We start from the raw sequence: 23,397 nt of genomic DNA on the forward strand, positions 1-23,397 counted from the left end.
CTTCCGTCACCAGCCCGTGATAGGCAAGCTGGGCTGGTCCGGTTAGGTACGGGGCCAAAAGAGTGGCCCATTGGTCACGGGCCCACCCTGCAACAAGGGCCACGCGCTCGAACGTGACCAAGAAGGCCTCCGGGTCATCCCCCGGGCCAATCTTGGTCAGGCGTCTTCTCCCGTGGCTCCATCGACGGGGCGGGATGCAGGCCCCAGGAGCAGCTGCAGCTGGCCTCCCAGTTGCTGTATCAGCTGCTGCTGGTGCTCCAGCTGAGCGGCATGCTGCTGTTGTTGCTGCTGGAGGTGCACGGCGTCTCGCTGCTGCTGCTGTTCAAGATGGGCGGCCTGCAGCTGCTGCTGCTGCAGGAGTTGCGCCACCTGCTGGCGCTCCTGGCTCTCCGCCTGCAGCTGGAACAGCCGTTGGACATCCATGTCTCTGGCTACGGAGGGTTGGTCACGCTATCGTCCTCCTACCAGCCCCTTCTCACAGGGGCTCGGGTTCAAGCAGTCCCTGGTCAGGTGCCAGTTGTAAGCGAGACTCGCCGGGGCTCGACCCTCCCGGATGAGGAGGGGAGCCACACCAGCCTCGACTTGTTGTCTGCGGGTCTCGGGACTGTCGCCCACCGCACGAGTAGTCGGTCCCTATGGATAGGACCGGGCAGTGGTACAGTCAACGGGAGCCTGGCCCTGGATTTGGGCGGGCACCAACACACAGTTAATTAGGAGCTCAGGCCGCCTGCTGCAAGGCTGAGCAACAATATACAGTCAGTTCGGGGCTCAGACCCTCTGCTGCAGGGCTGAGTAACAATACACAGTTACCCCAGCTCTGGCCCTTTGGTTCAGGGCGGGCTGGCAGGAGTGCGGGTCGCTCGGGCCCTTTGGTACAGGGCCGAGCAGTGGCACAGGCAAAGAGGGCCCAGCCCTTGGTTCGGGCGGGGCACCAGTTACACAGTTATAGCAGCTCTGGCCCTTTGGAGCAGGGCAGAGCAATGGCAAAGTCAGAGGGGGCCTAGCCCTTGGTTCGGGCGGGGCACCAAACACAGTTATAACCACTCTGGCCCTTTGGAGCAGGGCAGAGCAGTGGCAAAGTCAGAGGAGGCCCAGCCCTTGGTTCGGGCGGGGCACCAAACACAGTTATAGAGGCTCAGATCCTCTTGCGTCAGGGTTAGGCAAACACACAGTGGGCCTAATGGCCTCCTCAGGCCAGGGGGAGGGGGATTCTGCCACCCGGCAGAGGAGTGGGTAGCAGGGGGAACGCAGGCCCACCCACTCCTCTGCGTTCCAGCCCGGGGCCCTAGTGGCGGTGATCACCGCTGCAGGTAATCAGTGGGGATCCTGACCGCAACACACTGCCATGGGTATCGGGAGGTCTGCAGCCTGACTCGGGTCAGCTGCTCCCAGGCTACTTCCAGTATCCCCCTCCGAGCCTACCTGGTTCGTGGGATCAGCTTCAGGGACGTCCCACCACATCGGCTCCTCCCGATCAGGGCTGGGCAGCAGGTCCGGCAGCTCTTCTGGGAAGTCCAGCCAGGCCTGTTCCGGGGGTTCCTTGGGGCTGCAACAGGGGCGGGGCGGCTCTGGCCACTCCTCGTCGTAGCGGGCGCGGGGCAGCTCCGGCAGCTCCTCGTCGTAGCGGGTGTGGGGCAGCTCCGGCAGCTCCTCGTCGTAGCGGGGAGGTTCTGGCCAGTCCGGCCTGCGGCCTCAGCAGCTTCCCAGTCAGGAGCTCCCACGGGCAGGTCTGCTCCTGACGGTGGCTGGGCTCCAGCTGAGGGCCGGCTTTTATTCTTCCGGGTCGCCGCTTGACCCTCTGGGGGGCTGGACTTCCGGTTTGAGGCCCCGCCCCTATGGATGATTGATGGGGCTTGACCCTCTCGGATGAGGAGGGGAGCCACACCGCCTCGTTACATTGCCCTTCAAAGGGACTGATATATTCAGCAAGATGATCTATATTATCTGAAGTCTGAAGGAAATAAGAGCAGTATCTTTTGCTCTGCCCCCTACCCCCTTCCTTTTGAAAAAAAATTCCTTTATTCAAGTATCAGCCTATTCTCAGCAGCAGTCGGGGCCAGTTTTGGGTATTACTCTGTTAGCAAAGGCATTTTAAAGCAGATTGTCATTTTAAAGGACTGGAGCTCAATCAAAAGACCTCTTATTCGGTAAAGAACATTAAGAGTTGCCATACTGGGTCAGACCAGTAGTCCATCTAGCCCAGTATCTTGTCTTCTGACAGTGGCCAGTGCCAGGTGCTTTAGAGGGATGAACAGAACATGGCGATTTTGAATGGTCCAGTCCCGTCTTCTCATAGTTGGAGTTTTAGGGACACTGGGAGCATGGGGTTGCATCCCTGACAATCTTGGCTAATAGCCACTGATGAATCTATCCTCCATGAACTTACCTGATCCCAATGACTACTTCGTTCTGTTAGAAGCAGTAGTTTTTGTATATTTTGATGTGTGACCTGTAATTGTGGGTCCAAGCCATTTTTAAATACTGTTCATCTTTGGGAACACTTATCCCATTTTATTTCTTCCAGCCAGTCTATCTCAATGGACTACTCTTGGAAATGTAGAAAATGGCTGACCCACTACAGTTCAGTTTAATATTTTACTCTCATCTCATTTTCGTGTCCCTCTTCAGGAGTTCTTCTAATAAGAAATTGTTGAATGAAGAAGCACTATTCTTATTCAGCTAGAAATAATAAAATGAATGGCAGTGTCTTACAGAGGGAAAAAATGTTTATTTCCATTGTTTACTCATTTTAGAGTAAAAAAGGATGTCTAAGAGCTATTCTGGACCTTTGAAATCTCAACATGTTTACCAGAAGGAGTGACATTTTGCATTGAGTCCCTGGTCATGCTTATTCTTTTCCTGTACTCTTCAGGATGTATTTGGAACTGTCAACCTTTGAGATTTCTGCTTCTGTATTGTGATATGATGGATTCACAGCAAATATCTTCGGTTCCTTTTAGGAGCCAACCATTAGTAGTTCAGACTTTTTCTGCTTGGGATGGCTATAACATCAGGAGTTCTTATCAAATGTTTGGCAGTGGTAGTTGTCCACTTTCATCAGCATGGATTGCACGTTTTCTCCTACCCAGACAATCCAAAGGATTTTCTGTTGAGGGTGTGATTTGGCCTTTACAAGTCACTTTCTGTCTGTTTCTCTATATAGGACAAGATCAACTTTCCAAACCCCAGAAACCTTCTTTATAAACGCTACCCTGGCTTCTTTTATACCATTTTCTAGAGTTGCAGAAAGCACTCCTGATGTCAAGAGTTCAGTCATTATGGACATTCAGATCTTTTCTCAGATTCTTGTATCTTTTTGACTCTCTTTTCAGGGTTAAAGGATTGGTGCTGACTTAGCATGTTGTGTTGATCAGCTGTGTATAATGTCAAGTTGCAGTTTTCCTGGGGTCTGTCACAATTTCATTGAGTAAGTGGTCTGTGTCTCACAACGTGCTCAGAGGGATGCCATTATTTTAGCCATTCTTGGCTTTTATGTTAGAGACAGATTTAGTAGAGTTAAGGATGGGAAAGCCATCTGGGTCACTGTAGAGTACATAGGTTATTGAAGCTGAAAGAGACCAGACTTTATATGGGTAGCTTGGAAAGCTGGTCCTGAGAACTTTGCCATCAATCAGTGGGAAAATGATCAAAGTTTCCATGGATAATAATAATGCTGAAAGTGCCATTTTAACTAGCAAGGGGAAAGTTTCTCTTTTCTCCTCTGGAGCACTGTCATTGTGTGGGAATGGTGTATCCAGAAAGATATTTCCTTTTGCTTGTCACTTGGCAGGCAGTCAAGGAGAATTTAATTGAGTGGGCTCCCCAGGTGTGGTAAACTGATTTTATGGCAATGTCACAAGAGCCCCTCTTTTGTTCTCTGGTCTTGTCAGACTGCCCTTTCAAATGGAAAATAACCTGATTGCATAGACTATGGGTCTTTGACACCAGAAGGTTTTGAGAGTTCAATGGTTGTGAGAGAGGTCTTGTTGGAGCTCATGAGCCATTGTCCAGGAAAGTATATGATTGTAACTAGAACTCTTTGAGGGGATCAACAGACATGTGGACAAGGGTGATTTTCAGAAAGACTTTGAAAAGGTCTCTTACTAAAAGCTCTTAAGCAAAATGAGCTGTCATGGGATAAGAGGGAAAGTCCTCTCATGGATCAGCAACTGGTTAAAAGATAGGGTAAACAAAGGGTGGGAATAAATGGTTAGTTTTCAGAATGAAGAAGTAAATAGTGATGTCCCCCAGGGATCTGTACTGATACCAGTGCTATTCAGCATAGTCATAAATTATCTGGAAAAAGGGTAAACAGTGAGGTGGCAAAATTTGCAGATGATACAAAACTGATCAAGTAAGTTAAGTCCCAATCAAACTGCAAAGAGTTACAAAGGGATCTCACAAAGCTTAGTGATTGAGCAACAAAATGGCAGATGAAATTCATCTCAAAAAAGTTATATTGGAATTGGAAAAGGTTCAGACAAGGACAACAGAAATGATTAGGGGCCTGGAACAGCTTCCATATGAGGAGAGATTAATAAGACTGGGACGTCTCAGCTTGGAAAAGAGGAGACTAAGGGGGTATATGATAGAGGTCTATAAAATCATGACTGTTGTGGAAAAAGAAAAAAGGAAATGTTGTTTACTCCCTCTCAGGGCCAGGGGAGTGGCACCTCTCCCCATCTTTGTGGCCCTTGATAGCATGCTGTGCAGTCACGCAGCTTGGAACTTAGCTTCTGATCCTAGATCATATACCTAGAGATAATAGTCTCACGATTGTCTCTTCCTATAATTAAGTTGCCTTTAGTGGCAGGGCCAGCTCCAGGCACGATCCCAGCAAGCAGGTGCTTGGGGCAGCCAGGGGGAAGGGGCAGCACGTCGGGGTCTTTGGCGGCAATTCAGCAGCAGTCTCTCGGTCCCTCTCGGAGGGAAGGACCTGCTGCTGAATTGCCGCCAAAGAAGAGAGCGGCGCGGTGGAGCTGCCACTGATTGCGATCAGCAAAAACCCTGGAGCCGGCCCTATTTAGTGGCTATTTCAGCTTTTCAGCGTCATATTCAAGGAACTGTCTGATCTATGACAGCATGTGAAATCCAAGCTTTCCTACTAGGCCCTCCTGTTGTACTTTTCACAGACAACATGTAGTGTATGACACATTTCTGAGTTTCATCTGAGCATTCTTTCCCCTCAAGTCTCATAGAATGCCTACGAAAGCTAGACTGTACAAATTAAATATCAGAAGAGCTTTGATTTGTTACTTGGACAAAATCAAGCTCTCTTGAAATTTATCTGATTTATTTGTGTTCTTCTGGGAGAAGTCAAAAGGGAGAGCAGTTTCTGTTCTGTTCAGTTTCTGTTCAAAATGGATAAAACTCTTTGATTCAAACATGTTGTGAGTAGAGTTCCATGACATTTAAGGAGTTTGCCGCTTTCACAGTAGCCACAATATTTAATCAAGACTTTTAAAAATGCTTCCAGAAGAAAGTCAAGCTCTTTGTGTTTAAGTCTTTGCTGTTCATCTGCCATCCCAAATGCTAAATCCTAAAAACATTGCTGATATGCCTTATTCTTCCCAAGTTCCGTTGTTGTAAACATGTCATTTGTAGAATACCGTAGTTTGTACAGTTATTTGTGTATTATGGGGAGAATAATTCTCCAGAATCTTTACCAAAAGGGTCCTGTGGCACCTTATAGACTAACAGATGGTTTGGAGCATGAGCTTTCGTTTGTGAATACCCACTTCGTCGGATGCATGTCATGACGAAGTGGGTATTCACCCACGAAAGCTCATGTTCCAATATGTCTGTTAGTCTATAAGGTGCCACAGGACTCTTCGCTGCTTTTACAGATCCAGACTAACACGGCTACACCTCTGATACTTTACCAAAAGGAGTAATGTTTTGCATTAAGTCCCTGGTCACTCTTATTTTTTGTTTAATGTTTGTTTGTTTGTTTGTTTGTAGTGTGCGATCTAAGTGTCTTTAACTCATACTTTTGACTTATTAGCATGAAATGGTGAAAGCTGAAGAGGTATTTTTTTAAGATGTTACATGTGAATTTGTACTGGAAATTGAGTTATTATTTTATTAATCTTGCCTGAACTGTAATGATATTACATAATCATAGAACGCCTCTAGATTTGTAAAGCATTGTAGAAGAAATGAAATACCAATTATTGGTACACATCTCCTTGCAGTTTAGTTAAAAATTAGATTAAAAATAAACCCTTTTCGATCTAACTTTGAAAATAGATTGAGAGTCAGAGTGCGGAATGGTCTGGAAGAGAGTTCTAGGATTAAGAGGTATTCTAGTGATAATCATAATACTTCAACATTTATATAGTGCTTTAAGTTTTCAAGATGTTTTACAAATATTAGTGACATGCAACATCCTAAGGAAAGAAGTGGTAAATGTCCTCCAGTTATCTGAAGTGTATTGGTGTCTCCCAACAAGTTTATATAATCAGAATTGCACTGTCAGATTTCAACAGCTAGAAACAAAAGAGAACTGTAGAAGAAAATATGTATATCAGAAATACGGCGTTACAGTTTTGCGTTAACTTTTATTTGTGCTCAATGGAATGATCTCATGTTTAGAGTATCTGGTTGATAAAAGTTGTCTGGTAACAGTGTTTTGAAACATGGTAATAGGTATAATGGATAAAGTGAATTTGTTCAGTTTATGTTAAGGACTATCATTGCAACATTTTTTTCTACGTTAAGTTCAAGATAGTGGTCATTTGAAACTGGGAAAGAATGATAGGATGTCTTCTAGTTGAATATCAGACAATCATTTTGGAGAGAATGAGAATTAAATTTGTATTATTTCCAGACAAAAGTGAAACTTTGGGCCCTTGGTCTGGAAGAAAATTCCTGCAGATAGTAAATAAATAGTGAAAAGCAGTGGACTGATGTGAATCCTGGGGAACTCCTATACCATGATAGAAGGCAGAATGAGTCAATGGCAAACTTACTCCTTGTACTTACAAAATAAATAAATATACACACAAAAGAAACCCAGAATAGAAAATAGAAAGGACAGTTATCATGATAATTAGGCACTTACTTCAGACCTTTCACTGTGTTTTCATTTATTATATATCTATAGGCTATTCTATGATGCTTATCTGTGAAGCATATGAGAACCTCACATTCATTTAATGAACTAATCTTCCATAAAACACCATAAAGTGGGAAGTGTTGTTATCCTCATTTGACAAATGTTATATTTAGGGAGAGTTTGTTTACACTAGGACTGTAGCAAATGGAGAGAAATTCAGTTTATGTGCTACAGACAATGACTTTTCTCTGGTACTTATCAGTGTAACCCCACTCAGATTAATGGAGTAAAGAGTAAAGAAAAAAATAAAATACCTAGAAAAAGATATCTTCTTAAACTGTAGTTAAAGTAGACTATTAGCATCATATAAAATAATTTTCGCTGTAGAGTTAACATAGTAAATTCCAAAATATAGACCATCCATTTTGGTGTGGATGGTTGTACCTTTTTGTGTCAATGAAATATGTGGAAAGGCCATTCAGCTGATTATATAGCTCAGAGGTTGGCAAACTTTCAGAAGTGGTGGCTGAGTCTTCATTTATTTACTCTAATTTAAGGTTTTGCGTGCCAATAATACATTTTAACATTTTTAGAAGGTCTCTTTCTATAAATCTATAATATATAACTAAACTTTTGTTTTATGTAAAGAAAATAAGGTTTTAAAAATGTTTAATTTAAAATTAAATTAAAATGCAGAGCCCCTGGACCAGTGGCCAGGACCCAGACAGTCTGAGTGCCAGTGAAAATCAGCTTGCGTGCCGCATTTGGCACACGTGCCATAGGTTGCCTACCCCGATATAGCTGGTGAAAGCACAGAATCAGTGTACAAACTATGGCTCATACCTGTACTTGTGAGGAGTCCCAAAAATATGAAGAGAACCTTGTATGTAAAGGAGGTTCCTCACATACAAAGTATTCTATGCGACTTCCCAAACAATGAATCCTTGTCTGTGGATTTTTTCTAATAATTTGAAATAAAAGTACCCCATTTCATGTGTATCCAGTGTAATATAAACATTGCAAAAGGATTTATACTTAATAGATTAAAATTGTTTATGACTTGAAAAATTCTTGTATAACAAGTACTTGTTAAAGTGAATCAAGGAGGGGATGGGCATAGTCAATCTTTCTGGCCGTTTTCCTTACTAATTTTTTAAATATTACTAAAGTAAACTTAAGTTCAACTTTGAAACAGTACAGGTCACTGATAAAGAAAGTCAGTAGCTAATACAGAAAAGAGCTAAAGTACCAAATATGGTTATCAATTTTAATTTTAAATAGTATTATAGTCAGATAATCTTTTGAGAAGTTTATCCAATGACGTTGCTACACATTAAGTGGTAGGGACTGATGTCTGGCTTGTTGGAAATGGTGTGTAAGGGCTGTTTAAGGGCTAGGGAGCCAGAGAATGACTTTCTGCTGCAGGGGCTGAAGAGGTCAGCGTGGGGATACTGATTCCCCCCACCCCCAACAGGTGACTGAGGCGAGGAGACTATATGTAGGTCCATGCCAGTGCAGGAAAAGCCCTTTTCTTACCTGGGCCAGATGAAGCAGCACCCACTGTCCCACCTATGGAAGTAGTTAAATACTGGGTTTTGTCAGGATCTGCTGTGGCCGTTATGATAGTTGCTCCTTTCTCGGGTGTTGGTGGGGGCTGGGAAAGAATTTTATTCTTCTTGCCAGATTGGCCAAAATGAAGTGGGGTTTTTTGCCTTCCCCCAGTGGGTTCAGAGGGGCGTAATTGGAGTGAACGGGATATACGACTTAGGCCATGATGTTGCAACTCATTATGTAAATTAGGGGCAGGTGTCTAGTGCAGCTATTCCATAGGGTAGGAATACAATGATAAGATGGATTGGTAAAGGATTTAAAGGAATTATTCTTTAAAGGAGTGGAAATAGAGGGGGTTCAGGGCTCCTATGACTGGTATGGTAGGAAGCCTCCCCTTCCTTTATAGTCCCGCATTAACCCTCATTTGAGTGGGGGGGATGGTGAGGTCCCGGCATTGGCTTGGCTGGGAACCAGGATGGGTAAGGGCTGATGTAAATGTCCTGGGTATATATTGAAATGATTATGGAAATACTGCAATGCATACTTTTATCTCCTGGTTACACAGCTAAAGTTGTGGCCTAATTAAACTACATCCAGTGTCTCCTGTCCTCCTCCTAGCTTAGCCAGACAATCATTCTTCTCTTAGAATTTACAGCAATCCTCTGTTTTCTTGGATTACAGAAGAGAGAGAACTGAATAGATGACATTTATTATAAACCTGTTTTTCTCCTTAGCACCAGATGCTCTTAACTCTGTTACTGGGATCTTTTCCTCTCAGTTGTAACCTCACTCCTCTTCAAAACACACAGCTAGAATCATATTTATATGTTTCATATTTACAGGTATTAATGTTTTGATCTTGTAACATGCTAAGCACCTTAACTCCCATTGAAGTCAGTTAGTGTTGAAGGTGCTCAACGCTTTGCAGGAGCTACCCTAAGACACCACTAAAATTGCTTTCTTCAGGAATTCCTTCCATATCTCTCTAACAAAATTTAGTGGTAGTACAATCAGAGTAAATCATAACAGAACATAACATGAGAACATAAGAATGGCCATGCTGGGTCAGACCAAAGGTCAGTCCAGCCCAGTATCCTGTCTAAAGACAGTGGCCAGTGCCAGGTGCCCCGGAGGGAGTGAACCTAACAGGTAATGATCAAGTGATCTCTCTCCTGCCACCCATCTCCACCCTCTGACAAACAGAGGCTAGGGGCACCATTCCTTACCCATCCTGGCTAATAGCCATTAATTGACTTAACCTCCATGAATTTATCTAGTTCTCTTTTAAATCTTGTTGTAGTCCTAGCCTTCACAACCTCCTCAGGCAGGGAGTTCCACAGGTTAACTGTGCACTGTGTGAAGAACTTCCTTTTATTTGTTTTAAACCTGCTGCCCATTAATTTCATTTGGTGGCCCCTAGTTCTTATAGTATGGGAACACGTAAATAACTTTTCCTTATTCACTTTCTCCACATCACTCATGATTTTATATACCTCTATCTTATCCCCCCTTAGTCTCCTCTTTCCCAAGCTGAAAAGGCCTAGCTTCTTTAATCTCTCCTTATATGTGACCCGTTCCAAAGCCCTAATCATTTTAGTTGCCCTTCTCTGAACCTTTTCTAATATCAGTATATCTTTTTTGAGATGAGACCACATCTGTATGCCGTATTCAAGATTCTTGAGATTCTTAGCAAATTGACAAGAGTTCCTTGAACACTAAAGAATTATGAAATATGGATATTCTGGGAACATTGAGTAAGATGTACAATGTATTTCTGTAGCCCTCAGATATTTATTATTTTGTAATTTATCCTGACTTGCAGACATGTTATCATACGTGTATTTAGAATAAAGTTTGGGAGACTGGTGTCTATAAATACTTGAGACATTGGAACACAATAGTTCTTTGAGTGTTTGCTTATGTCCATTCCATTTTAGGTGTGTTAGATCGCCACATGCACTGGGGCTAAAAGTTTTCCCTGTGATATCCGTAACAGACCGGCTCTGGCGTCCTCTGGAGTGGTATGCACATGCTGCAGTGTAAGGAGTGCTGCTGGATTTCCCCCCACCCTCAGTTCCTTCTTTCTGCCAGTGACCATGCTGGAACATCTCCTTGCTTCAGCAAGTGCTTACTTACCAGTGGTTTCTCTTAGTATTGTAAATAGTTAGATAAGTAGTTCTTTTGTTTTCTTAACAGTTAGTTCCTGACGTCGCCGGCCAGGCCAGCCAGCCCTCCTAGGGACCCACCTCAGGTAGTGACAGAGGTCACCCAGCACCTGGAAGTCCCGTCTACCCCGGAGGCTTTCCAGGCTGCAAAAGACATTCTTTGCCAGTGCCCCCAACCCCTTGTCCAGATGTGGTTGCCTCCAGGGGGAAGCCAGCACTGGGACCCATATCACGTTCCCCATTGGTGTAGCGTCGCTCTCCGGCACTGCGGTGGTTGGCGTCGAAGTGACGATCCCCGGGAATGCGCTTCCAACCTGCCGAGACCAACTTGAGTTCCTGACACCATTTGTGGGACTCTTGGTACCAGTCCCCTGTGGGATGGCGCTGGTTGTCCAGTGGTCGGCACAGGGGGATGGTGCACCACTGGTACCCAGAACGTCAGCAGTCTCTGGTTAGGAGACATTGCTCCCCAGGGCACAGGACCCCAGTTGAGCCATGATGCGTCTGATCCCCGCAAAGGCAACGCTTGGAAGGGGCAAGAAGGGTCACGTGCCCCTCCCCAGATGCCTCTGGGGGAGCACATTTAGAAGGAAACCACAGCAGTGGCAGCTTCTCCAGCGGGGCTGTACCCCCCCACCCCCAGCCCTTCCACACAGCTGTGACGCTGCGTCTCATTTCTCCTGTCTGGGGTCTGAACAGCCCCACTGGAGGACAGGGCTGGAGACTGGGGGCGGTATAGTCATGCCAGAGGAGCTGCTGATGTGGGACCTGCTGGCTCATTCTGCTCCTTTTGCAGCTGCGGTTCCTTGCTGATAACCGTCGCTGATCTGCCTAGCTCCGCCACCGGCCCCAAGCAGATGCCAGGACCTCAAAGTCTGGTACCATCCCCCTCCCCCACCATGAGCGTCATGGAAACAGGCAGGAAGAGTACTCCGAGGCCTCATCGGCATTGCAGTGGTCCCCAAAATAACACCATTCCTCCTCCTCCTCAGAGGTACCGGGTCACTTGGGCCAGATGTGCCCGATCAAGCATCGGGGGGCTCCCCACTACCATCGGCCTGTGCCTGGCCCCAAGTCCAAAGGCCTACCCCATGGCAGTTCTGGAACTCGTGGGTTTCCGCAGGCGCCAGGGACCCTCATGCAATGCTCTGTGTCAGGGGCATCAGAGAGGAGGTCAACCTCTGTTTCTTGACCACCCCCAGATTGAGACGCAGGGTCTGAGTGAGGTGCCTGCAAGCCTTCTCCAGCTGCAGTGAAGGTCACCCTTCCAGAGGAGGCGGTGCCAACCTCTGCTCCTGCCCTTGCCTTCTCATCGTCCTCATCTGATGATTTATTAAGTGAAGTGTTATCTGTACTTGAATTGATTGTTTCTGGTCATTGTTGTCCTTGAAGTTTTTAAACTAGTAGGTCTCATCCTCTCACATTAAGCTTTTATTCATACACTGGAGGAGGAAAATAAGCTTTCTTCCTTTTTCAACTCCCGGTTAGTTTCTTAACTTTGAATGAATTAGGCATTGAACTGAACTAGTTGAATAAACTGAAATGAAGAAAATATTTTTTCTGAACCTTCAGAAGAGGCTACTGTTGTGAGAAGCTGTGTTAGCCCCACAGCAAATTTTGGTGTCATGTACTGGACCAGAATGAGGGAGGGATAGCTCAGGAGTTTGAGCATTGCCCTGCTAAACCCAGGGTTGTGAGTTCTATCCTTGAGAGGGCCACTTAGAGATTAGGAGCAAAAATCTGTCTGATGATTAGTCCTGCTTTGAGTAGGTGGTTGGATTAGATGATCTCCTGAGGTCCCTTCCAGCCCTGATATTCTATGAACTAAGTGGCCAGTGGGTTAGTGTTTGATTTTCATTAAAATTTCAGCCGCAAACATATACTGCTTAATATTATTTTTATTTAATGTAATAAATTTAATCTAATGTAATAGATTATAGTACATTTATATGTTATAATTTCAAATTTAATTTTAAATAGGCTTATTTTTAAAAATAAGTATCTATTTAATTTAAAAAATCCTATTTAAATAAAATAACCCTTTTTTTAATTTGAAAAAAAAGATAAATTTTTGTCCAACTTTTTCTAAGGAGGATAAATGTTTAAGTATTGAGTTTCTGAGCAGCAATTTAGCATTAATGGGACCTGATGATTTCTTTTGTGACTGTTTATTTAAGACATATCTTAATGTGGAATTCCAACAAAGATTTCTTGGTACAGCTCTTTATTAGTACTCATGTACTCTTTACGCTTTTATCAGTTCCCAGGATTTACTGAAAGTTTATTTATTTATTTATTGTCCCCGCATCAGTGACATATCTATATTTGCCCCTATTTTAAAGACTGGCTAGTAGGTGCTCTTTTGAGATGACATCTTGCTACAAGAGACTGGGCTGAGGGGAAGATTAATTACTTGATAGCTTCACAACTATTAAAACGTTTGAGCACTCTTCATGATCTACAGCAGAGATCTCTTGCAGCTCAGATCAAGTCACACCACCTGTTTCTCAAGGAATAAAATCATACAGCCAATGGAAGTTATTTCATTGATAATAGAGTTGATGCCTTTGGTCAGATCCTGAGCTGTGTGAACAATAGAACTGTGGTCATTTACATTGAGCACCTGAGGGTACTTGGATAGGGGTGTGGTCAGGAGGCTTTGAAAGTAGTGCTGTTGTTTGAAATTGATCAATGAGAATGGAGCTTGAGCAGTGGATGTTTTTTCCTTTGGTGGATGGGGACTGTCATTTATGCCTTACTGTCCTCCCTGGACTCCAAAGTGTTTTTGAAAAGCAAACCTGGAGGAAGCAGGACAGCTCCTGGTTGCATGAAACTGCCCCAGCCAATCTTGATATTTAAAACTGTTTAGTTTTCATCCCTCTCCTAGCAGTTTCAGATATCTTGTCACATTGATCTTCCACAGTGCCTCAGGGCCCTGTTTTATGGAAAGAATACTGGCTGATTAGGGTTGCCAACTTCTACTCACACAAAACTGAATGCCATTGCCCTGCCCCTCGCCTCGCCCCTCCCTTGAGGGTCCGCCCGCACTCATTCCATCCCCCCTCCCTCTGTCACTTGCTCTCCCCACCCTCAGTCACTTGCTCATTTTCACCAGGCTGGGTCAGGGGGATGGGATGAGGGTTCCAGCAGGGCGTGTAGGCTCCGGGGTAGGGCCAGAAATGAGGAGTTCAAAGTGCGGGAGGGGGCTCAAGGCTGAAGCAGTGGGTTGGGATATGAGAAGGGATGAGGGCCCTGGGGTGGTGCCAGGGATGAGGGGTTTGGGGTGCAGGAGGGGGCTCCGGGCTGAGGGTTTGAGTGTGGGAGGGGGCTCTGGGATGGGGCAGGGGGTGTGTGAGGGCTCTGGCTGGGGGGTGCATACTTTGGGTTGGGGCTGGGGATGAGGGGATCGGGGTGCACTGGGCTGGGGCTAAGCGGTTTGGAGGGCAGGAGGAGTCTCTGGGCTGGAACTGGGTGTTGGAGTGTGGGGGGTTGTGAGAGCTCTGGCTGGGGCACTGAACACTCATAAAAAATAGGTTTTGGTGGTGAAGGTCTGTTGAGGCTTATCATTAGTGATTGAGTTTTTCAGAATAATTAGGGAATTGACAACCAGCGCTAGGAAATTAAGCTTTACTTACGGGCTCAGCTCCATGCTGTGCGGACTCTGCCTCCCTTCTCTTTGAGCCTATGGACTCTTGTTTCCTTACTCTGGGTGATCATCAGAACTGGAGATGCTGAGGCTGTAGTACTGGCCATGAGTGCCTTTCACCCAGATTCCTGTAGCCCACTCCTGTGCACAACCCTGTTACCTAGGTTGTGTGCAGGGAACAGGATTTTACCCCAACAGCAGATCAACTACAGTCTGTGCTCTGAACACCAAAATTATCACACATTGATCCTGATGCCAAAATCTTGCCAAACAAATTGGTCCATCTGCTTGTGTGGGAGGAACAAGGATATATGTGTTCGTTTCCAGACTTCGGGGGGAACTCAGTTTTTAGTTTGGAAAATTCAATCCCCTTGTCTCGATCTATTTGACAGTTTATTTTTTTGATTGGCTGTTGGCAGAGATCCATTCTGTTATGGATGAAACTAAAATGTGAGTATGTCTACACTACGGGATTATTCCGATTTTACATAAACTGGTTTTGTAAAACAGATTGTATAAAGTCAAATGCATGTGGCCACACTAAGCACATTAATTCGGCAGTCTGCGTCCATGCACTGAGGCAAGCGTCAATTTCCAGAGCGTTGCACGATGGGTAGCTATCTCGTAGCTATCCCATAGTTCCCGCAGTCTTCCCCCCCCTTGGAATTCTGGGTTGAGATCCCAGTGCCTGATGGGGCAAAAAACATTGTCGCGGGTGGTTCTGGGTACAGCCTCACCCCTCCCTCTGTGAAAGCAGCAGATAACCATTTCGCGCCTTTGTTCTTGGGTGAACTGTGCAAACGCCATAGCACAGCAAGCATGGACCCTGCTCAGATCAAGACCGCAATCGTGGATGTTGTAAACACCTCGCGCATTCTCGTGCAGTCTATGCTGAACCAGGACCTGCAAAGCCAGGCGAGGAGCAGACGGCTATGGCAGAGCGGCGACAAGAGTGATGAGGACATGGACACAGAATTCTCTCAAACCGCCGGCCCCTGCGCTCTGGAGATCCTGCTGGTAATGGGGCAGGCTCTAGCCACTGAACGCCGATTTTGGGCCTGGGAAACAAGCACGGACTGGTGGGACCGCATAGTTTTGCAGGTTTGGGACGATTCGCAGTGGCTGCGAAACTTTCGCATGCGTAAGGGCATGTTCATGGAACTTTGTGACTTGCTTTCCCCTGCCCTGAAATGCCATAATACCAAGATGAGAGCAGCCCTCACAGTTGAGAAGCGAGTGGCAATTGCCCTCTGGAAGCTTGCAACGCCTGACAGCTACTGGTCAATCGGGAATCAATTTGGAGTGGGCAAATCTACTGTGGGGTCTGGTGTGATGCAAATAGCCAAAGCAGTCATTAAGCGGCTGCTAGGAAAGGTTGTGACTCTGGGAAACGTGCAGGTCATAGTGGATGGCTTTGCTGCAATGAGATTCCCTAACTCTGGGGAGGTGATAGATGGACCCATATCCCTTTCTTGGCACCAGAGCACCAGGGCACCCGGTACGTAATCCGCAAGGGGTACTTTTCAATGGTGCTGCAAGCACTGGTGGATCACAAAGGTCGTTTCACCGGCATCCACGTGGGATGGCCAGGAAGGGTTCATGATTCTCGCGTCTTCAGGAGCACTACTCTGTTTAAACGGCTGCAGCAAGGGAATTACTTCCCAGACCAGAAAATAATGGTTGGGGATGTTGAAATGCCTGTAGTTATCCTGGGTGACCCAGCCTACCCCTTGATGCCATGGCTCATGAAACCATACACAGGCAGCCTGGACAGTAGTCAGGAGCTGTTCAGCTACAGGCTGAGCAAGTGCAGAGTGGTAGTAGAATGTGCATTTGGCCGTTTAAAGGCGTGCTGGTGCACATTACTGACTTGCTCAGACTTCAGCCAAACCAGTGTCCCCATTGTTATTGCTGCTTGCTGTGTGCTCCACAATCTCTGTGAGAGTAAGGGGGAGACCTTTATGGTGGGGTGCGAGGCTGAGGCAAATCAGCTGGCCGCTGATTACACACAGCCAGACACCAGGGCGATTAGAAGAGCACACCAGGAAGCTGTGCACATCAGAGAAGCTTTGAAAACGAGTTTCATCACGGGCCAGGATACGGTGTGACTGTTGTGTTTGTTTCTCCTTGATGAACCCCTACTTGACTGACTCATTCCCTGTAAGCAACCCACCCTCCCCCTTCGATTACAGCTTGCTTAAGGAAATAAAGTCACTATTGTTTAAAAATAATGTATTATTTATTTATTAATTATAAAAAGAGGGAGAGAACTGACAAGGAGGATAGGAGGGAAAGAAAAGACCACTAAAAATATTTCAAAGTAATGACAGCCTTTTGGTTGGGCTGTCCATGGGGGTGGAGTGGGCGGGTGCACGAAGCCTTCCCCCATGCGTTCTTACACGTCTGGGTGAGGAAGATATGAAACATGGTGAGTGGTGAGGGTGGTTACACAGGGGCTGCAGCGGCACTCTGTGACCCTGCTGCTGTTCCTGAAGCTCCACCAGACGTCGGAGGATGTCAGTTTGATCACGCAGCAGCCCCAGCGTTGCATCCCACCGCTGCATATCTTCCTGCCTACACCTCTGATCTTCCTGACGCCACCTCTCATCTCAAGCATCCCTCCTGTCCTCACGTTCACTGGCATCTTTCCTGTAATTTGATGCCATGTCCTTCCACTCATTCAGATGAGCTCTTTCATTGCGGGTTACTTCCATGATTTCCGAGAACATTTCGTCTCTCGCCTTTTTTTTCCTCCGCCTTATCTGAGATAGCCTTCGGGATGGAGTAGGGAGGCTTGAAAAATTTGCAGCTGCATGAGGGAGGGAAAAAAGGGAGAGAAGTATTTAAAAAGATACATTTTACAGACGGTGAACAACACTATTCACCTTACATAGCACGTGATTTCACTACAAGGTCACATTTTGCATCTTAATACTGAGTGCCTGCGGCTCTGGTGTTAGAGATCTCACAGACGCAGGTCCGGGCATCAGAATTCAGCTTGCATGCGGCCAGGGTAAGCCATGGTCTTTCGGCTTCTGCAGCCTTCGTATACACAATGCCCTCCGTTCCCAAATACCAAGCAGATCCCGTTCAGTGCTGCTTCTTTCCTGTTAACATACAGCAGCAGAAACCACCCCCCATCCAATTCTCTGGAATGATCGCTTTACCCCTTCCCCCACCGCATGGCTGGTATCATGGAAGATCGCTGCTAGTCACCTCCCTTCCCCCGCACCGTGTGGCTGGTAGCAGGGAAGATCCCTGCTAGCCAAACGCAAAAAAGCTCAGCACCATTCCCCCCCTCCACTCTCCCCGCTTGGCTACCTGCAAAGAAGGATTTCTTTTAAGCAACAGGCAAACAGCCCAGTTGGAATGGCCATCTCTGTCCTCTAGATTAAATTCCTGAATTTCAACCAGGTTACCATGAATGATATCACTCTCCTGAGGATAACACAGTGAGATAAAGAACGGATGTTGCTTGAATGCCAGCAATCATCGGGACCATATGCAGCTAGGCTTTGTCATGCAATGATACCAGATTACTTGCTACGTGAATGGCCTGGTCAAGTGTCCTACCATGGAGGACGGAATAAGGCTGCCTTGCCCAGAAACCTTCTGCAAAGGCTTTTGGAGTACCTCCAGGAGAGCTTCATGGAGATGTCCCTGGAGGATTTCCGCTCCATCCCCAGACACGTTAACAAACTTTTCCAATAACTGTACTGGCCGCGAATGCATCCCAAGTCCTCAGGGCAAATCAATCATTAAAAAACACTTGCTTTTAAACCATGTTTTATATTTACAAAGGTACACTCACCAGAGGTCGCTTCCATGGCTTCATTGTCTGGGCTAGTGGCTTGGGAGGGTTGGGAGGATAATTCCGTCTGGGTGAGAAAAAGCTCCTGGCTGTTGAGGAGAACGGAGTGCTGTGTGCTCTTTGCAAGCTCGTCTTCCTCTTCCTCCTCCTCGTCTTCCCCGTCCGCAGAATCCTCAGCCATGGTTGAGATTACCACTCCCACCTCGGAATCCACAGACAGGGGTGGGGTAGTGGTGGCGGACCCCCCTAGAATTGCATGCAGCTCAGCGTAGAAGTGGCATGTTTTCGGCCCTGCCCCGGACCTTCCATTTGCTTCTTTGGTTTTCTGTTAGGCTTGTCTGAGCTCCTTAACTTTCACTCTGCACTGCACTGAGTCCCTGGTGTGGCCTTTCTCCATCATAGCCTTAGAAATTTTTTCAAATGTTTTTTCATTTCGTCTTTTGAAATGGAGTTCTGTTAGCACAGAATCCTCTCCCCATACAGCAATCAGATCCAGTACCTCCCGTGCGGTCCATGCTGGAGCTCTTTTTCGATTCTCAGGAGACTGCATTGTTACCTGTGCTGATGAGCTCTGCATAGTCACCTGTGCTGGTGAGCTCTCCATGCTGGCCAAACAGGAAATGAAGTTCAAAAGTTCACGGGGCTTTTCCTGTTTACCTGGTCACTGCATCTGAGTTCAGATTACTGTCCAGAGTGGTCACGGTGGTGCACTGTGGGATACCGCTCGGAGGCCGATACCATTGATTTGCGGCTACACTAACCCTAATCCGATATGATAATACTGATTTCAGCGCTACTCTTGTTGAGGAGGAGTACAGAAACTGGTTTAAAGAGCCCTTTATATCTATATAAAGGGCCTTGTGTGGACGAGTGCAGCGTTAAATCGGTTTAACTCTGCTAAAATCGGTTTAACTCTGCTAAAATCGGTATAAACGCGTAGTGTAGACCAGACCTGTGATTTTGAAAGTGTCTAAATACCGTGCATGTGTAATTAACTAAGTGCATTGTCATGTAAATAACACAGACTTTTTAAAAACCATGTGAATTGCTATGTCAGCAAGTTTTGATAAGGGAATGTTTAAAAATTGCTCCCCTAGAAAAGTAATTTATATAACTCCTACTTTTTAAAATACTTGTCAATACCAGCTGAACACATTTCAGATTCAAAAATAGTTTTCTTATAGTTTTGAATATACAAATAAAATTGAGTAAAAGAACACTGTCATAGGGAAATGATTTAATATGCAATATAGATAAATAAAGAATTTATATACATATCAATACTCTTTTTCATATGTAGGTCCATTGCAAAAGAGCTTGCAGACTGGCTTATCAGCAACAATGTGGTTGAACATATTTTTGGACCAAATTTACATATTGAGGTTTGTGTAAAATAATCTGATTTTTGATGTATTTATGGAGGAGTAATTCTTTGTTCTGTTAAATCTATCCTAAATATGTTCTCTCTTTGCAGATCATCAAACAGTGCCAAGTGATTCTCAATTTTCTTGCAGCTGAAGGGCGACTTAGTACTCAGCACATAGACTGCATTTGGGCAGCAGCGCAGGTATATAAAATATTTATATTTGTGAGAAGGAAATAAAATAGCCAGTTGAATTCCATTTGGTCTTGGATTCACAAAGCAATGTTTCTTACTCTTTCCTGTTTGTCATTTACCATACTGGTACAGCATATGCCATGTAATCATCTCCACAATTTGTGTAAAATATGCAGATTTTCCTATACTGCATCTACACTAGCAAATTTTGCACCTCTGATTTGCTACAGGCACAGCTCCGCCAGTGATAGCAGTGATGGAAGCTGTAAGGTGTGACTCATGCATTTTTACTACTGTGTTGTCTAGTGAAACTGTCTGAGTCCTTTGTGCACCATAATTTGCCACTGATAGTGCTACTGTGGAAAACTGTGGCTGTGATATTTACTACTGTAAAAGCAAACCTAAAATTTGAAGTTGTAGAAAACAATGAGATGATGTATTGAATTTTCCCTTGGCTATATTGAGAACAAACTATTTATCAAGGTTTTCGTTCAGAAAGATAGACCATATTTGCTGACTTGTTTGAATTATTGTTTACTCTGATGTTTTCAATAATTCAGTAATCATTTTCAATAATTCTTTTTTTGTTTGAGATTTGAGTAATGCAGACATTTGTGTATTCTGATACGAACGCACACACACGATATGCAAGGTCAAAAACCTCAGTGAACTGCAGAGAAATGAATAAAGATTGAGATATATTTGTTTACAAGCAAAAATTGTATGACTTGGAAGTGCTTTTAAATTTATTATAATTTTGGGCTATAATACATTTTTTCTGTTTTCAAGAATATTTTTCATTTCTTTTATTTCTGACACCAGAATAGATATATTAAAACCTATGTGTATATTTTTATACTTCGTTAGTTTTCATAGAAATGGGCACCGATGGCTTCTTCTGTTATTAGTTACTGTAACTTGGTTTTAAATGAAACCTGCAATTAGATTGTCTGAAGAAGGTTGCTAGTGCTTTCTTTATCAAACATTTCCCAAGGCCACTCCTCAAAATGTATTTTAAAATGCCATTTCTTAAAACAGTGTTAATGAAAATTAAGGCCTATGTTTGTTTAATTAATATCACATTTCTGCAGTTGGAAATATCAGTTTCTTTTTCTTCATAGCTGATAATGGGTACGGATCTTTGGCAGACCGTGTTAATTAAATGCAGAGAGTCCATACCATCTCTCTATAGTTATCTCCTGATTTCTTTCTCCCATTTTCCTTCCTTATACACCTGTTTTCCTTTTCTCGCTACACAGACTTTTGGGCAAACGCTCCAGTTCCATAGTACTGTTGGAATCCTGGTTTTAGACATGAGTGTTGTTGCTGTTGTGCTTGTCAAGGTGCTTTTATATTCATGCAGCTCCATGGAGGTAGCAAGGAGGATAAACTGCCATTTTTAACTTTAAAAAAAATCTCTTAGCAGAGCAGCACTATTCCAAAGAGCTTAAAATGGACAAGAAGTGATGTTTTGTCTTTATTACTGCTTCCCCATATAATAGTTAAATCATTGTCAAAGGGCCTGACCCATGGATAGTAGCAGAAACACGTTGGTGTTAGAGTTTAAGGCTACAGAACTCTGGGAATTGTGCTGCTTGTTCAAAAAGTAGAGATCGAAGGAAGAAAGACTAAGATGGAGAGAGAATGACCGAATCCTGGGACTGAGAAAGGAGATCTAGGCTGAAAGCATCATTTGTATTTAATGTAGTAAGCCAAAGAACTTCTCCACTTTCAAGAGAAACATTATCAATGCTGCAGCTTCACTACGTAGATTAGAAGAGAGCTGAAAGATCTATTTAAAACTTAGCGTTTTATTTTTGATATAATTTTTAAGTTATAGCCTGCTTTCATTGTTGCTTTCACAAACAGTAACCACATCAGTATCAGTAGGTCTCATCCACTGGCAGAAGTTTAAGCTGCAACTGTTAATTAGCTCTTAAGTCTGCATTTCTTGCCTTTTGTGTGTTTAATTTCCCAGGCATAAAGTTACATTAATGTATTTTTCATAGAATTGCATTATGTGTGTTCTGTTAAGTAGGGAAATAAAGATGAAAAAAGCCCTCTGAACTGCTGAAATAGGGATTGGAAATAGAAACTTTTTTCAAGTTTAAATTTGGTGTTTGTTATCAGTGCTCACTAAATATAAAAGAAACTTCCCTTAACAATAGTATATTCCAGATATGAGACTTAATTCTTTCTTTGCTTCTTGCTCAAAAAGTTTCAATTTTTGCTATAAGAACCTAGCAGGTCTAAACTGCTGCTTTGAAAAGAGTTTAGAACAGGGTTTCTCCACCTGTGGGTCGGGACCCAAAATTCAGTCACCAGAATGTTTCAAAGGATTGTGTGGCAGCTCCTGTCCCACGGGGATGTCTGGGCTCGCCTCCCTGCTCCAGGTACTGAGCAATACAACCTCTTGGGGTTCCAGCACCACTCTGGTTTGGCCTAGCTGTCATGATAATAAGAGTCCTGGTAGGCCAAATTTAAGTGAGAGGTACTGCAACCCCATGAGCCGGGTCACAACTCCACCTGAGTGGTGCTGCAACCCCGAAGGTTGCAATGCCTGGAATGGAGAGTCAAACCCAGCTAGCCTCACAGCACGAGAGCTTCAGGAGCTGCCACTGTGGGGTGAGTACAAGGCAGGATCCAACTGAAAACTACCCCCAGACTATTTACAGGGTCATGACAGGCCATAAACATTTACAGACGGGTCCTGAACCCAAAAAGGTTGAGAGTCATTGGTTTAGAAGATCAGCTTCTTCTTCGAGTGATTGCTCATATGCATTCCAGTTAGGTGTGTGCGCACCGCGTGCACGTTCGTTGGAGAAACTTTTATCCTAGCAACCCAGGCGGGTCGGCTGGGCGCCCCCTGGAGTGGCGCCGCTATGGCGCCCAATATATATCCCAGCCGACCCGGCCACCCTTCGGTTCCTTCTTACCTCCCGTGTCGGTCGTTGGAACTGTGGAGAGCGGCTTCGCTGACCTCCACGCTCCCTATTAGCTCGTTTCGCTATCGTATATAGTAGTTATAGTTGTTATTGTACATATATAGATATATAGTTGTTAGTTAGTCAGTTATCTAGTGTTGTTAGTCTAGTTATTAGTTGTAGTGAGGGGATCGGGGGTACCCCCCCCCTCCCCCGCACCGGGAGCCGGAGCTCATGCCCGGCTCATCGGGCTTCAAGCAGTGCTCGGCTTGTCACAAGCCCATGCCAGTTGGAGACCCTCATGACTCCTGCTTGAAGTGCCTCGGGGAGTCGTACTTATCTGCCAAGTGCCCGATCTGTAAGTCCTTCAAGCCGAGGACCAAGAATGAGCGGGACATTAGATTGAGACAGCTCCTGATGGAAGCGGCCCTGACACCTTCGCCCTCGGCACTGAGTGCAAGCCAACCGGTGAGCAAGGGCACCGCGGCACCGAGTGCTACCACCAAGAAGCCGGCACCGAAACCGGCCCAGAGCCGCTCCCTCTCCCCGAGGTCGAAGACGGCGAAGGCACAGATCATCTCGCCACCAGCCGCCCCACAATCAGATCCTGCGCAAAAGGCGGATCGCCCGGCACCGATACCTGCCGCAGCACCGTCTAAGCCGGTACTGTTAACTCTGACCCCAC

At 45.1% G+C, this 23,397-nt stretch overlaps 1 protein-coding gene across 5 annotated transcripts in view; it reads left to right on the forward strand.

The window, feature by feature from the left end:
• The window catches only part of USP34 (ubiquitin specific peptidase 34), a 318,010-nt gene that overhangs the window by 84,530 nt on the left and 210,083 nt on the right, over positions 1 to 23,397 (forward strand). For all 5 annotated transcript variants that reach the window (XM_050951989.1, XM_050951992.1, XM_050951990.1 and 2 more), the window contains exons 9-10: positions 19,531 to 19,612; positions 19,705 to 19,797. In XM_050951989.1, the coding sequence (XP_050807946.1) occupies positions 19,531 to 19,612; positions 19,705 to 19,797 (175 nt within the window). The remainder of the gene's footprint in view (positions 1 to 19,530; positions 19,613 to 19,704; positions 19,798 to 23,397) is intronic.

Source organism: Gopherus flavomarginatus, chromosome 4 (genome assembly GCF_025201925.1).
Source record: "Gopherus flavomarginatus isolate rGopFla2 chromosome 4, rGopFla2.mat.asm, whole genome shotgun sequence".
Taxonomy (NCBI): Eukaryota; Metazoa; Chordata; order Testudines; family Testudinidae; genus Gopherus; species Gopherus flavomarginatus.